Below are 17,029 nucleotides of genomic sequence, written 5' to 3'. Positions count from 1 at the left end.
AATAAACAGTCATGTAAGTTTTTCTTGATATTTATTTATACAGTATGTAATTTTGTTCATGCAATATGACATTTTTCGATTTTTGCAAGAGAAAATCGGACTGTCAGGGCAGATGAAAATGTAATGGTTATATGTATTCTATTTTCAATCGTGCTGAATGAATGTTAATGTGGTAACTATGACAACTAGGTAAGCAAATCGTGAGTCGATCCCTAGATAGAAGAGTTCCATTTTTGTTTTTAAGATTTTTCAAGTTATTCTCTGGTGGTGTTATTGCCAGTATTACTGGTATGACCTGTTGGCCTGCTGCAGCCATATTGGGTCTTCCTTTGGCAGCAGATGAGAAGTGTGTGATGGGGGAACTGATGACCCTTACCCTTTGCTTTGACATCTACATATTCTCCAGCAGCCACACCTAGCCTATCATATTGCACCACAGAGGGCACTGTCAGCTGCTGTGAAGCTGAGATACATGGATTGCATCAGAATTTGTACAGACAGAGAGTATGTCATGCATATATTGTGAAGCATCATCTCTTGAAACAAAATTGCGAAATATATCTTGAAGCAATATTTTGAAGCAGTCATGTGATGCATCCTATCTGAAGGAATATTGGGAAACATCCTGTCTTGATCAGTTGATGCATGCAGTTGCTGTGTTGCAGCAGTACATGGACTGTATCTAGCACACCTCACTGTACAGGAGATGTGGTACACCTGTCTCACCACTCACAAACCCGTTACTGTGTATTGGGGCTGAGCTATATTTGACTCTTGTCATAAACATTGTCACCTCTGAAAGGCATTCCACCTCCGTGGTGTAGTGGATAGAGTGGCTGCCTGGAGAGCAGAAGGTCAGGAGTTCAAGCCCCGGCCATGCCATTCCTAAAGATGTTAAAATAGGTACTTGTTACCTTTCCTGGCGCAGCATGGTACATCAGTGGGGTAGCACATAAAATCAGCATCAGTCTGGACTAGTGCAAGCACACATAAAAGCACGCATATGCTCATGCAATAATCTTTAATGTGGCGTTTCAGTATTTGCCCTCACCTTAGAATTAGCTGCCCTGTGAAAGGTACTGCTTTAAGGTGTGTCGGGGGGGGGGGGGGGGGGGGGGGGGGGAAGGGGGGGTTTCTTCTAAGGCCTACTATGCAAAGATCATTGAAATTAGATAGATAGATATTCTTCCATGGACTTGTTCCAAATAGCCTCTTTAGCATGTTATGAAAAGGACAAAATCGCAAGAATATAGAAAAACCTCACAAAAGAGTTCGTAGTTACAATTTCTCAAAAAGTATTGATCCATTTATCATAAATGGGATGGGGCCCTGTTTTTTAAAGTTTTCATAGATCAAAGGATAAGGTCGTCGTTCATGCTTTGTGAAACATGGTTATATCATTGTCAGTTTCTGAGGCATGCTACAGACATTCAACATTTGTTCAACTAAATATTGACAAAATTGTCAATAATATTTATTTCAATGATCGATTGGGGAAATTATGAAATGTAATTTTTTTGTTCTTTTCTTAATTATATTTGAACTTTGGTTAGTGTATGTACATGATGTAGTTATCAGTGAATGAAAGTAATAGGGAAGAGTTCTATAGAGACAGTTGCAAGTTTGTACAGCTGAACTATACACTGATGGATCTGCATTTGTTAGTTAGAATGCTTTATTAATGAAGTTGGTGTGTGGTTTTATTTAAGGGTTTATTTGGATGCTGATAGATATTCTGATATACTTTGTCAGCCAGTGTATTGTTGTTTCAGGGGGCGTTGCAGTATGGGGGCTAGTTGATGACTTCCACACATTCGTACTATCCCAGTGTGCGATGGAGCATGACAACATTGTGAGCTCTGTCAGCGTGTCTTGTGATGGCAAGAGGGCTATGTCTGCAAGCTATGACAACAGGTGAGGGGAGGACATCCTCTCTACTGCAACTGTAACTGTAGATAGCTATACATCATGCACCAAGTATACATTTATTGTTTAATATGAGAATATGTTGTCTACATGACCTAGGAGAGATTTTCATTTTCTTTTTGACAGAATCAAAGTGTGGGATCTAAGCAATCTCTCTTCACTACACACATATAGAGGTATGTACTGTATTTTGATTCTGATGTTTGATATATTTGATGTAAAAGAGTTATATTTGGGATGACACTTTCTCAGTAAAGCACAGATTCTCGCACTCACACTGCCAGAGTGAGACACCTAATCGCCAGCACACAAAGTGAGCGATCTAACCCGCACAGCCACAGAGGCTTCCACAAAATGAAAGTCTGACAACTGGTAGTCTAGATTACATACTTTGTGTATCCCTCTGACAAGTGTAAACTGTCACGGCTCCCATGGCAGAGAGCTATGAGAGCCTCGGTGGCCGAGTGGGTTAGATTGCTGACTTTGTGTGCTGGTGATTAGATGCCTCACTCTTGCAGTGTGGGTTCAAATCACGGACTCGGACTCGGACTCGGACTCAACCGCAAATAGTACGAAAATCTGTACCTAACTGAGAAAGTGTTATCCCAAATATAACATATGTTACATTTAACCATTTTCTAAATGGCATTTTTTTTTTTGTGTTCATAGCTCTTGGCCATGGGAGCCGTGCCACTTTACACTTGTCAGAGGGGTACACAAAGTGTATATTGTTTGGTACTTCAAGTCATTGTCATACCCTTGCAATATTAACGTTATTAAAGTGGTGATTTTCGCGTTCTTTGCGTTAGCTTATTCTTCCTAAACCCACAAGGCTGAGATTGAGATATTACCATACATAATCGGGTGGGAACGCTTTTTGATTACACTCTGCTATCATTGCAGATACATGCCACGTTGTAGCAAGTGCAATAAGTCTGGGTGGGACCCTCATCCCTTGTGTCTAAGTTGTACTCTGTGCTCCCAGGCTACTAAGTGTAGCGCTTGTCTGACACTTTGCCCTACAGCGGTCTCGAAATACCTTCATATATCACGTAAACGGTGGCCACAGCAGGCCCAGAAAGGTCGCCAAAAAAGATGTCAGATTAATCCGAGCCTACTTCACCACCACCATCCACGGCCATCTCTTCCTCAGGCGGGAACTGGGAGCATGGGTGGCCCAGTCGTCTAAGGCACCGCAATTCCCTGTGCAGAGTTGCTCCCCGTGGGCACGCCAGAAACCTATGATTGTGGGTTCGAATTCCGGTTCGCCCCGATTATGTTTCTAGATTTGTCAGCACCATACCTTGTGGGTTTAACTGAAATGGTAAACGTCGAAGACCTGCATCACTTCCGGCTTTCCTTCCACATTAAGCTGGCATGCAGCGATATAACTGGAACACTGTTCAAAGCGGTGTTTAACACAACTCACTCACTCACATTCACTCAGGCGGGAATCCTCTGGCGACTGCAACACTGCATATATCTTCATCGGTGATTACTTCCACCACCTCTTCGCCTTTACAGTTCATCGTTGATATGAAATGGATATATTTGTTACCCTCAGCATTGATTTACTCTGCCTCCTCCTCTATGATGACACCTGTCCCCTTCTCACTGTCTCAGGCGTACAAACAATCTACAGCGCCTACGGGATTTGGACACATAGACTTCCATCCGGTGCCTCCCCAGTCGCTTCAGGCGCCTTATATGGACCCATCCTAGATTCATCTGATGTCAACAATGATCCAGCAGGAAATGCCTCGGTTCCAAGCTCCTTCGGCATCCAGCATCCAGCATCCAGCAGCAGCATCCAGCATCCAGCACCAGCATCCAGCACCAGCATCCAGCACCAGCACCAGCATCCAACATCCAGCACCAGCACCAGCATCCAGCACCAGCACCAGCACCAGCACCAGCATCAGCATCCAACATCCAACACCAGCATCCAGCATCCAGCATCCAGCACCAGCATCCAGCACCAGCATCCAACATCCAACATCCAGCACCAGCATCCAGCATCCAGCACCAGCATCCAGCACCAGCACCAGCATCCAACATCCAGCACCAGCACAAGCATCCAGCACCAGCACCAGCACCAGCACCAGCATCAGCATCCAACATCCAGCACCAGCATCCAGCATCCAGCACCAGCACCAACATCCAACATCCAGCCCCAGCATCCAGCACCAGCACCAGCATCAAACATCCAGCACCAGCACCAGCACCAGCACCAGCACCAGCACCAGCATCCAGCATCCAGCACCAGCATCCAGCACCAGCATCCAGCACCAGCACCAGCATCCAGCACCAGCATCCAGCATCCAGCACCAGCATCCAGCAGCATCCAGCATCCAGCAGCATCCAGCATCCAGCATCAGCATCCAGCATCCAGCATCCAGCACCAGCATCCAGCACCAGCATCCAGCATCCAGCATCCAGCACCAACATCCAGCATCCAGCATCCAGCACCAACATCCAGCACCAGCACCAGCACCAGCACCAACATCCAGCATCCAGCATCCAGCACCAACATCCAGCACCAGCACCAGCACCAGCACCAGCACCAACATCCAGCACCAGCACCAGCACCAGCACCAGCACCAGCATCCAGCACCAGCATCCAGCATCCAGCACCAGCAGCAGCATCCAGCACCAGCATCCAACATCCAGCATCAAGCACCAGACGGTGCCTTGTGTGGATCTCGGTGGCGCATTTACAGCCGCTCCTCATCATCTCATGGCTCTGTCTCTCCTGGTTCCTCATCAAGGCATACTGGAAGCAAGTTGTACTGTTCCCCGAGCCACTCTCTGGTTCAGAGCTCTAGATACTACCACTGTGACTTGTCCGAAGGCTCTTTCATTCCTGCGTTTGATGGATCTCTCTCGGATGTGGACTCACACTTGGCCTTAACCATGTTCCTGTCACTCCATCTCCAGGACCTGACGTTGATAAAAAGGACACTGTATGGTATCATACCACATCCATCCATCCCTCCTGATCGTTGATCAAAGATCACAGCATTAGACAACAACTTCACCAAGTTGTCACATCCATCCCCGTGACAGGAATTCCTCCATTTCATCTTCAATGGACTCCATTATCAATGGGCTGTGCTCCCATTTGGAATTTCCACGGCCCTGTGGCTATTTACACATTACCAAGCCAATAGCCACCTTCCTTCATCTGAAGAATGTCCAATTTGAGGCATAGATCAGCACTTCAGCAACCTCGCACCTTCACCAGAGTCTGGGTCTCCTCACGTCAGGGCAGGACTTCACCCCCAGAGGACGGCTTCAACTGCGCCCTATGCAAATACTCATTGCTCCCTACATCAGGCACCAGGACTAGTCCGTCTCCATTGTCCTCCCGGATCGCCTCAAATCACATCACCAATGGTGTATGGTGGAGTTGAATGTCTTTTCAGACGGCATCTCCTTGACAGCTCACACTCTCATCACACCTGTTTGTCGACCCCTCTCTTCAAGGCTGGGGAGCACATCTGGAGGGCCAAGTCGCCTCAGGGCTGTGGTCCACCACTCAGCTCAACAACATACAGCTAGTGGTTCTCATCCTGGCTCTCTCCCACGGGAAGCAGGCACTTCAGCGCCCTCAGATCACCATATCCAAGGACAACATCACCATAGTATGGTGGCTCCGCAATCAGGGGACGACCCACTACTCCTCCCTGTTACAGCAGATGTTCTGGTTCTTACAGCATGTCGATTATTAACTGGATCCTCAGTTCCGAATCCAACACATTCCAGGAGATTAGCGCAACATCCTCTCCAGACAAGACAAGGTGGCACCCACAGAGTAAAACTCCACCAACATGCCTTTGATCTAGTCTGCCGACACCTTGACTACCTCAACATCGACCTGTTTGCCACCAGTCAGGTCCGAACCTTCATATCATCGGTACCAGATCCACAGCCTTAGGCAGTCAGTCTTATGCTTTTCCGCCTCCAGTATTCGTTCCCAGGGTCCTTTAAAAGATCATGTTGACCTAGAGCCTGGCTGTGACTTTGATCAAGCCTTGGTGACCTGCAAGGGTCTTGTTCGTGGATCTTAAGGAGATACCCGCCATCGACTCCCTCAACTGCCAGGTTGGCCAAACCTGCTGATCCACCCTCACAGCCACTCATCTCCAGACAGGTTTCATCTTCAGGCCTGGTTGATCTACAAGGATCCCTAAGTGCCAAGGGTTACTCAGCAATGGTGGCGAAGGAAATCACCTTGGCGCACAGACCTTCTACCAGGGACATCTATGATGCTCCTTCGAGAGTTTCTGCTGGGAGAAACAATGGGATCCCACCTCTGCGTCATCCCAGTTCTTGGCTGAATTCCTCCTTCTTCTGCACCACAAGCATCGTCTGAAGGGCAGCACCATTACTACATACCTTCTGGCCCTGAACTCAATCTTGGCCGTTCTTGGAGATCAAAAGATAACCAAGATTCCTGAACTCAAAGTGTTGCTCTTTTCGAAGAAGGCCAAGTTCAGACCCCTGGCTAGGGATCTGAATGTGGTGCTTACCCTGCTGAGAGGCGAGCCCTTTGAGCCACTCCACTTAGCATCTTTCTCCAACCATATCAAGGAGACTATCTTCCTGCAGTTCTGGCTACAGCGGCATGGGTGAGTGAACTACATGCCCTGGAATCACCCGTCCAGAGTGCATGGAACAGTTCATCTTGAGCTTTACTGGGACTTCATAACCAAGAATCAACTCCAGGACAGCCGGATAGAGCCTTCACCATCCCGTGCCTATCTTCGATAGTGGGTGTTGAAGATGAACAGGAACTTCTACTATGTCTGGTGCAAGTGGTATGATGTTTCATTCTTTTCTCCAAGATCATTGAGGACAGTGCCGCCGCCTTTTCATCCCATTATGTATGACATCGCAGGTTGATGTCAGCCATAACACGATTGCCCTATGGCTTTGTGCCATCATTCTTCAGGCTTGTAAGGCTGCTTGTTTGGACCTTCCTAGAGTCAACAATCTGCATGAGATCCGGGAAGTCGCCTATGCCATGGTGGTTCACATCAACTGTTCCATCCGTTCCATTATGGAGGGCTGCTTCTGGCATTTAGATACATTCTTTGCCAGCCACTACCTGCAAGATGTTGCCTTGGAAGACGCAGAAGTAATCTACAGCTTTGGCCCTTTGGTGTTTGCCCAGCAGGTCACCACCCCAAGGCTCAACATGATTCTTCCACATGTCCGGAGCTGACCTGGACATCACGCATACCTCACTCTCTTGTGTCCTTCCGACAGGAATGGTCACTTGATGGTGGACATCGCTGTTGCTGATTGATTGGAGTCTATAGAGAGTTATTTAAGATCACATCTGAATGTATGCCCTCCACCGTACTGTCCGATAAAGATGCATTAAGGAGTAATGTGGGATAAGTTAAAAAATCTAGTAAAATCTAGATTTATCTTTGTATACTTATCCTGCATTACTTCGTCTAAAGTGGCCCACCTGTCGCAGAGCTGGATCCTCACGTCGCTTCAGGTGCTCAGATGTACAGTAATGTGTCGATCATTGACATCACCCCTTCCGTGGTCACATGGGAGCTGTGTGATATGGTTAGCCGCTCAACCAGTTGGACCAACTTCTTCTTCCACAAGACCTCTCACAGCTCCTTCTCTGTCAAGATTAATCGGTAGATGCATTAAGGAGTAATGCAGGATAAATATACAAATATATAAAAAAATATCTAGATTTTCCTAGTTTCTTAATGATAACAGTTGTAAAAAAAGTCAGGCTGAACCATATAATCATGATGATGAGTTTGATTTGAAACATAACATTAGTGTCAGTTTCTATGTCTAGGTAAAGAATTTCACTTTTAAGTACATAGCTGCATGTTGTGAGAAATTGTTTTGTGATACTGGCATCTTTGACATAAAGAATTGCCTAAAGCTGCATATGATCTCCATAATGATTCTATAAATAAAGAAGAAGTTGTTACCATATTGATGTTGAGTATTACAATAGTTAGACTGTGTCAAATGTTGTTGTTTCAGCCCACTCTGATATAGTGTGGTCCGTTGACTGTCACCCGACCGAGGCCGACATGTACTTGTCATGTGGACATGATAAAACAGTCCTCTTGTGGGATCAGCGGAAACCTAAGCCAGCCAGTATTATCAGTAAGATCAGAATAGTTCAACCGATCTGTTTGAAAATAATATTAAAGTCAAGTTGCATTTTAGTGACAAGTTAGACTGCCTCTGTGGTCTAATGGTAGAGCGTCCGACCGGAGAGCGGAAGGTCCGGAGTTCGATCCCCGACCGCGTCATACCAAAAGACGTTAAAAGATGGTACTTGTTGCTACCCTGTCTGGCGCTCGGCATTAAGGGGCTAAAACAAGGACTGGTCGGCTCGGAGTCAGTATACTGTGTCTGAGTTGGGTGTTCATGTTAAACTGCGGCATGGTATCTCAGTGAGCTAGCACTATAAATCGGCATCAGTCCGGCCTAGTCCAAGCAGCCATACACATACAATGTGTGCACATAGAGTGTGTGCACGTCGCTATATAAGTGCAATAATCTTGGACGCGACGTTAAACCCCATTTCACTTCACCTCACCTAGTTACAAGTTAATTCATTAAGATAAGATAAGAGTGTGAGAATCTGCTGATTGTGTTTCCTAGAGCGTGAATCTACTGGTTGTGTCCCCTAGAGTGAGAATCTGCTGATTGTGCTCTCTAGAGTGTGAATTTGCTGGTTGTGCCCCTTAGAGCGTGAGGATCTGCTGGTTGTGCCCCCTAGAGCGTGAATTTGCTGGTTGTGCTACCTAGAGTGTGAATTTGCTGGTTGTGCCCCCTAGAGCGTGAGGATCTGCTGGTTGTGCTCCCTAGAGTGTGAATTTGCTGGTTGTGCCCCTTAGAGCGTGAGAATCTGCTGATTGTGCCCCCTAGAGTGTGAATTTGCTGGTTGTGCCCCTTAGAGCGTGAGGATCTGCTGGTTGTGCTCCCTAGAGTGTGAATTTGCTGGTTGTGCCCCTTAGAGCGTGAGGATCTGCTGGTTGTGCTCCCTAGAGTGAGAATCTGCTGATTGTGCTCCCTAGAGTGTGAATTTGCTGGTTGTGCCCCCTAGAGCGTGAGGATCTGCTGGTTGTGCCCCCTAGAGCGTGAGGATCTGCTGGTTGTGCCCCCTAGAGCGTGAGGATCTGCTGGTTGTGCCCCCTAGAGTGTGAATCTGCTGGTTGTGCCCCCTAGAGCGTGAGAATCTGCTGCTTGTGCCCCCTAGAGCGTGATAATCTGCTGCTTGTGCCCCATGGAGTGTGAGAATCTGCTGCTTGTGCCCCATGGAGCGTGAGTATCTGTTAGTTGTGAGCACAACTCTGTTAGCACCGAGCCCATGGTTTTCACCAAAGTGGTATACTTTTAGGGCCAGACTGAACATCAACTGGTTGTGATGTAACTGTTCTAGCCCGCTGCCTGCCTGCCTGCCTTGTGTATAGTTATTGCTTGTGTTGGCAGAGTGTCCACGTCTGCAGGGAGCCCCAACCTGCTCCTCCTGGCAGCCCGGCTCACAGCACACAACAGCCATAGGCAGCGAGGTTGGCCAGATGGTGGTGCTGGATATCAGGATGGTGGCCGACACTGTCCGGGCTTATACACCCCACACACGCAGGGTACAACGCACAGAGTTCTGCCAGGGCAAGTAAGTACCAGCTCAAGGTAGGAAGAAGAGATTCAGGATCCACTTTGCACTTGATGGAATTAAGAGGTAAACACAATGGACATTGAAATGATGCTGTTATGCTATCAGCAAAGTAGTTCTTCCAAGTAAGTACTACTGATACGCACGGCACATTGCATGTAACTTTGGAACGCCTATAAACAAATCAAACTATATTTTCTGTGACAGTTTCAGCTGACAAGGGAATTAACTGCTGGTTTCTCTCCTGGAGTTGTTTTAGCTACATGTTGCCATTGTTGTGTTGACAGACCAAGTTTGCTGGGCTCAGTGGGTGAGGACTGTGGGACGGTGGTAGCTGCAGTGGACGATGACTCCATAACCAGCAGGTTAGTGGTGGATAGTGCAACAGGGTATACAACTTTAGTAATAAAGAAAGTTTACTGGGTTACTGTAAATCAAGAAATTTATCCTTCACCAAATTAATGCGAGTGTCGACCCCTGGTCAAAAAGAGTAATGAAAATAATTTTGAATAGCCTTGCCTTTGAACTATAACATGTATAATGACTAGTCAGCAAACAATATCACCAAGCCTGTAGACATAGAATTCCATGATATTTTATTAAGGGTGATAGCAGTTTGCTTCAGTAATAACATTTGCATCAAAACATCGAACTTAACTATAACCGTTTGATCTGGGCCCACTTGCACAAAACGATCTTAGCGCTAAGATGATCGTAACTCCCATATTTTTTAACTTATCCTGCATTACTCCGTATTGCATTTACTGCTATGTTTGACAGAGAGACGAACTGTGTGAGATCCAGCTGCTGAAGAAAGTTGTCCCAACCAGCCCAGGAGGCAGCGCCCTCTCACAGTCGGCACGTGACCCGGAAGTCATGACGTCACACCAAAAGACATAACTGCTTTGTCACCTCCACGGACGGACGTACTTTGTATCCCTTGTGGAAATTAAAGCTTATTATTTGTTTTTTATATTTTGCGTGTTTCTACATTCATTATATGCTGCTACATTGTTACCTGTTATGGGCCGTGACCTTAGGGTCTTCCCATTCGTAAATTGTAACGTTTATCGCTCGTCTGTGGCTCACGTCACAGTAATTTACGGGCGCAATGTTGTTCCCGCCATTTTGTTTTCTTTCCCGCCATTTTGGCCATTCACCACGTGGCCACGTAATGTCGTGTTCTGCGTTTTGAATTCTCTCTTTGGCTTGGGTAATACATTACATTTATGTATGTTGTTTTGGTGTGCTTAAAGCCTTGCCTTTTCGCTACCTCTCAGCGTAATTGTTTCTTCTCATAAACTTCAATATAATACGAAGTTTATGAGTTACATTATGTCTCCCGTACTCTGTGGTTTTGCCACATGGTTACGTGTTTGCTTAAGGCTTTGCCTTTTCGCTCCCTTTTAGCGTACTTGTTTATCTCATAAACTTTAATAAAATATACTGTTTTTGAGTTACTTTATGCTTCCCATACTTTGTGATTGGCCACACATTATGCTTCCCGCACTTTGTGGCTTTGCCACATAGTTATGTTTTGCTTAAATTCCAGATTTTCTGCCTCGCTGCACTTGGTTCCGTGGGAACAAATCTGGTCGGGGCCGCCCCTTTCTGCCGTGATTGTACGACGCCCTGTACTTTCACAAGGCAGTGCCGACGTTGCAGTCATTCGTCGCTGTGATCCTTCAGCTCATGCGAGTATCCAGGACACACCTCGCTCAACGTGCTCGTCGACCCCCACCTACGTTGACGGCAGCAGCGCTCAGCGGAGCTTCACGGCGGCTCCCAACGTAGAGTCTGCCTCCCATGGCACGACATACGACCGTTCACGGTCTCCTACTCCACTGGCGGCTCCAGCGCTCCCAACGTAGAGTCTGCCTCCCATGGCACGACATACGACCGTTCACGGTCTCCTACTCCACCGGCGGCTCCAGCGCTCCCAACGTAGAGTCTGCCTCCCATGGCACGACATACGACCGTTCACGGTCTCCAACACCGTCAACGCTGATGTCTCCGGCGCCCCCGGCGCCTCCGATGACTCGGCGCCTCTGACGACGCGGCGCTCCCGGCGCCTCTGATGACGCGGCGCCTCTGATGACTCGGCGCCTCCGATGTCTCGGCGCTCCCGGCGCCTCTGATGACACGGCGCTCCCGGCGCCTCTGATGACTCGGCGCCGCTGATGTCTCGGCGCTCAACAAGCTTCATGACTTGTTCATGACAAGCTGATGACTCGGCGCCTCCGATGACTCGGCGCCTCTGATGACTCGGCGCCGCTTATGTCTCGGCGCCTCTGATGTCTCCGCGCTCCGGCGCCTCCGCATCCTCTGATGTCTTTGGCGCTCAACAAGCTTCAGATCAACAAGCTTTATCAAGCTCAGATCAACGAGCCGACCATCCGATCTTCTACTGCGGCTTAAGGGGCACCATCGGCAATCGCCTCCCCGGCGCCACTGCCCTCTTCTCTTGCTGCCGTCTCATAACTCGTCACACGGAGAAGCATGGTGAAACAACTGTCGCCGCTCCTTTCGCTACTCTCCCGTCGGTCTTCGGGATCGTGACTATCGTTCTACTTCCTGGGTGGAATCATTTCAACCAATAGACAGTTGGTCTGATTCAACTTGCCCACTGAGACGTTATCCATAATCCCGTTGTTTAAAGCGCTATGATTCCGGAGAGATAACCTGCGGGTTTCCATCGAAACAGAGCGTCATGTGAACAGCGTCTGTATCAGATTCGACGACGACATCCACTTACAAAGAGTTTACTTCGTCGACATCGCAGACATCAACGCTGTTCTACCCTACCCTAGCGCCAGCGTTCCTGAGAGAGACTCTTCCTCGGCGCTCCCCGGGTTTTCCACGACGCCCATGGGGTTCCGTGTTTTATCGCAAAACTCGGGTACACCACTTGATCGTCTCTCACACAGTTCATTGAGGATTGTCTGTGTGTGGAGTTTGCACCTCAGTTCCGACTCCAAGGCGGTTTTCTCGGCTACTGCGCAGAGTGATTTACATGTCACGTGTCAAGTACTCGGACTGTCAACAACTCCGACCGGATTTAGGTCAACTTACCATGGCAAGGGGTGCCATGTATTTCTACAGATTGGTTTCCATGTCTACCTGTACGCTTGGTGATACCACTCAACCAGGCGCCTGTCGCAGTCCATCCATGCACGGATGTTGGAAACAATAGACCTCCTCTACCAACACGGCTGTCACGAGGAACCTTGTTTCATCAACCCTTCGCTATAAGAACGATAGCGCCTATAGGCGTTCAAGGGATGGAAAAGATCGCCTTCCTTCGTCCGGTTTGATCTTTTCGACTACGACAGGTAGTCCTATCTTCCGCCTTGACTACCGGACACAGTGTCGATTTGATACTTAAAGTCCCTCGGCCGTCCCACTGACCCCTGTTGCATACCTGCCTCGTATCGTGTTGTCGTCCTCCATCGTCACCTCGATATAAGAACAGGAGTACTTATACGCCGCTTCAGGGATGAAAACGATCTCATTACTTCGTGCAATGGCCATATTGCCTCGACTTCCTACTACCCGGTTACGTCGATGCCCCGGCGGTCGATTGTGAAGCTGGTTTACTTCGTCTACTTGAGGTTGGCTCGCAGGCGATCACACCTTTTTTCCGAATCGTACCGACGGTACGCAATCGCAGACCCCTGTTGCTGACTACCTCCCCTGCCACCTTGTCAGTGGCTAGTGGCCCACGCCAGCCCACATTGTGACCACCTGTGATCCAGAGATCAACACCATTGGCACAGCAACAGCCTCGAGATAAATGCTTATCCAGGACGGCACTTGCTGACAGTGCATTCTCGGTCACGCCCTGTTGATCGTGTCCACTGACGACGTCACCGTAGTGTGGTGTTTGCGGACCCAGAGTTCTCGCCCCTCTCCCGGCGCCACAAACTCGACCGGCGCCCCCGAGAATCACCATCTTCGGCGTTCCAGGCGCCTCAAGCTCTCCGACGCCTCACGCTCTCCGGCGCCTCGGGCCAGACTATGTGAAACGGTCGACACCCCAACCCTAGATCTGTTTGCCTCATATCTGAATGTGGCCAGCTGTCGTCTTCCATTCCACCTGTGCCGGATACGACCGCTGTGGCAGTCGAAGCCTTCCATCGTTCCTGAGAAGGACTACGCGCGTACGCTTTTCCGACTCCGGTTCTCCCTCCCACGGTTCTTCAGAGATCCAGGCCACTCGACCCCTGCCATTGACTTTGGTCTCGCCTTATTGGTCAGCCAGAAGTTGGGTTATCGACCTCCGAAACATAGCCAGAGACAACCCCTGGAACTTCCGGTGTGGTCCAACCTTCTGCTCCATCCACACGGTCTGTTGCCACACCCTCATACCCGCATGTTATCGTCTGCACGCCTGACACACATGCAGAAAGCCAAGGGCTATTCGGCTAGAGCGACCAAGGCTATTGCTTCAGCCCACCGTCCATCTACAGGGGGACTGTATGCTGATAACTGATGCTTGTTCCAGGCATTTTGTTCTGACAAACACCAGGATCCGATGACAGCGTCACCGCAGATCCTGGATCAGTTCCTTCTGTACTTGTGTAGCACCCATCGGTTGAAGGGCTTACCACCCCCACATACCTGGTCGCCATCTACTCCGTTCTGGCCATCCCGGACGATCGGAGAAAGACGAAAATTCCCGACCTACGGGCCTGGCTGCGCTCGTTCAGTCTTGAAGACCTGAAGACCAAGTTCGGACCGCCTGCGTTGGATCTGAATGTGGTCTTCAATACCCTTCGAACCACTCCCCTCGTCTTCCTTCTTCGACCTTAAGTAGAAGACGGGTGTTTCTACTGGTTTTGACTACTGCCGCTCGAGTCCATGTACAGCACGCCCTCGACGCTTCCCATGCCCGGTTCGAATGCGGTACCCAGGGCGCCGTTCATCATGGACCGTACTGGGACGTCAGCGTAAAGACTCAACTCCCAGGACAGCCTGATAGATCATTCCTTGTCCCCTCCCCCCTCGTCCAGTGTGGGTGCCGAGGATGAGGATGAGCGTCATTATGCCCAGTAAGGGCACTGAAGGTTATTCTACGATCTAAAGACTGCCGCAAGTCTAGGAAACACCTTTTTCTGCCGGTCTCCCCTTCGTCGCTGTCGTTGGTCAGCCGGAATACTTTTCCCTGTGGCTCCGGGCGGTCATCCTTAAAGCGTATGAGCCGCCGGATTGGACCCTCCCCCCAAAGGCTATTACCTGAAATAAAATGAGATCAGGGCGATCGTATTTACACTGGTTCTTCACGGTATACTGTTCCATCCCGTCGTTCAGGGAAGCCTGCTCGTGGCGATCGGACACCGCCTTCACCAACCACTACTTCCGTGATGTAGCCTTGAAAGTTGTCGCCGGCGTTCACAGTTTTGGTCCCTGGTTGTAGCCCAACAGGTCATCTATCTCCGACGCCACTGATTCTCCGATACCCTGAGCGGGGCCCGTCGACCTTTCTGGTGTTTATCACCCCAGACGAGACAGCTCTCTTGCGTTCCGCATTCGCTCTTAGGTCAGTTTTAGTTTTGGGTTACCCGACTCATTCTATTGCTGTCACCTATCCGGGTTTTACTTTTTGCATCAACTCTCGTTTCCTGACGACAGGAATGGTAGTAGATGTGGTCACCGGCGCCGACGCCAACGCCGCTGCTTCTCTGGTACCTGAGCGGTGCCCGTCGACCTCACTGGTGTTCCTTGCCTCCAGCCTAGAGGGCTCTCCTGCGTTTCGCATTCGCTCTTGGGATTGGTCGTAGATTTTGCCGCCGACGCCGCTGATTCTTCGATTCCCCGAGCGGGGCCCGTCGAACTCTCTGGTGTTTATCACCTCAGATTAGCTCTAGGTTCTACTGCGTTTCGCTTTCGCTCTTCGGTAAGTTATATATTTTGGCTACACGCCTCATTGTATTTCGGTTACCTATTCGGGCGTTTCGTTTTTGCATCGACTCTTGTTTCCTGAAGACAGGAATGGTCGTAGATGTTCCGGTCATCACTTGTATGCGGTGCGGATTCATCGGACCTTGACGAGGGTTTAATATGGTTCACATCTGCAAGTATGCCCACCGGCCAAGCCGTCTGATAAAGATGCAATACGGAGTAATGCAGGATAAGTTAAAAAATTTAGTAAAATCTAAATATTTTTTACATTTGTATACTTATCCTGCATTACGAAGTCTAAGTTCCCTCCCTTTCGCTACGCTACCTCCCCACGAAGTTTCAGATGTTATGTTTAAAGCAGTTATGTCTTTTGGTGTGACGTCATGACTTCCGGGTCACGTGCCGACTGTGAGAGGGCGCTGCCTCCTGGGCTGGTTGGGACAACTTTCTTCAGCAGCTGGATCTCACACAGCTCGTCTCTTTGTCAAACATAGCAGTAAATGCAATACAGAGTAATGCAGGATAAGTATACAAATGTAAAAAATATTTAGATTTTACTAAACTTTAACATAGGCTTACAATAGTCTTAGCGCTAAGATCGCTTTGTGCAAGTGGGCCCTGATCTAATTTCCATGAAGTCAAAATCAGGAAAGTCCAAATATTTGTAAATGTATTTCTTACTTGGCCCACATTACATATTGCATATTGCTCTTACAAACAAAGTCCTAATTTGAAATGAATGAAGATCTAACAAGCATCTCAAGTAGCTCTTCCTGGCCAACATGACCTCCGTGGCATCTGGTGCCACAAGACACGCCGGCTCTATGTCAATATTCTATTCTACCTTAGCAGGACGTGGATACAAAATCTTTTCTTTGGTTTTTGCCGCATCTTTTTTGTGGTCAATTTCAAACTGAGTTCATTTTATCCTTCTTAATCATAAGAGTACAGTATTCAGCATTTTCAAATCATGGAAGTAAAAAATCATGCCACTACCTTGTGAACTGTTTTCATGCTAACTGCCATTTTCCTTGAATTGAAGGGGTCGGATGCCTTAGAAGGTGTCTCTTTGATAGGGTTCAAGGTGTCCCATCACCTGTTTGCAGACGTCTCACTCCAAAGGTGGGGAGCCCACTTCTGGGATCAGACAGCCTCAGGGCTCTTGTCTATAGACCAAACGCAGTTTAGAATTGAAAGCCATCATCCTGGCAGTACGTAATTGGGAATACCAATAGACCAACGCCATGCTGATGACCGCCACGGACAACACAGCAGTTGTCTGGTTCATCAACAAACAGGGATTGACCCACTCGAGCTCCTATTTGAACCAGACATTCCGCTTCTACCATTTAAATCTGTTGGAGGCCGGAGTGATCCTGCCCAAAGTGATCGAAAAGATCAACACAACTGACGACATGTTTTTTACCCTTTTGGCACTGCGCAGACCTGCCAGAATCTGATTTCCTGGTCCTGCTAAACATCGCTCTAAGGCTCCTAAGTGGTCCAACCTGCTTCAGAACCCTTACGACT

General features: G+C 48.5%; 1 protein-coding gene across 1 annotated transcript in view; it reads left to right on the top strand.

The window, feature by feature from the left end:
• Nucleotides 1-17,029, top strand: part of LOC124118533 (methylosome protein 50-like) — a 57,222-nt gene that overhangs the window by 30,604 nt on the left and 9,589 nt on the right. Inside the window, exons 3-7 of the mRNA XM_046480689.1 lie at nucleotides 1,773-1,914; nucleotides 2,053-2,102; nucleotides 7,954-8,079; nucleotides 9,415-9,598; nucleotides 9,886-9,963. Of these exons, the coding sequence (XP_046336645.1) occupies nucleotides 1,773-1,914; nucleotides 2,053-2,102; nucleotides 7,954-8,079; nucleotides 9,415-9,598; nucleotides 9,886-9,963 (580 nt within the window). The remainder of the gene's footprint in view (nucleotides 1-1,772; nucleotides 1,915-2,052; nucleotides 2,103-7,953; nucleotides 8,080-9,414; nucleotides 9,599-9,885; nucleotides 9,964-17,029) is intronic.

The sequence above is a fragment of the Haliotis rufescens genome, unplaced genomic scaffold, assembly GCF_023055435.1.
Source record: "Haliotis rufescens isolate VD_foot unplaced genomic scaffold, xgHalRufe1.0.p SCAF_5, whole genome shotgun sequence".
In the NCBI taxonomy this organism is placed as follows: Eukaryota; Metazoa; Mollusca; class Gastropoda; order Lepetellida; family Haliotidae; genus Haliotis; species Haliotis rufescens.
The sequence above is the reverse complement of the archived record's forward strand: the minus strand, read 5'-3'. Positions and strand labels throughout refer to the sequence as shown.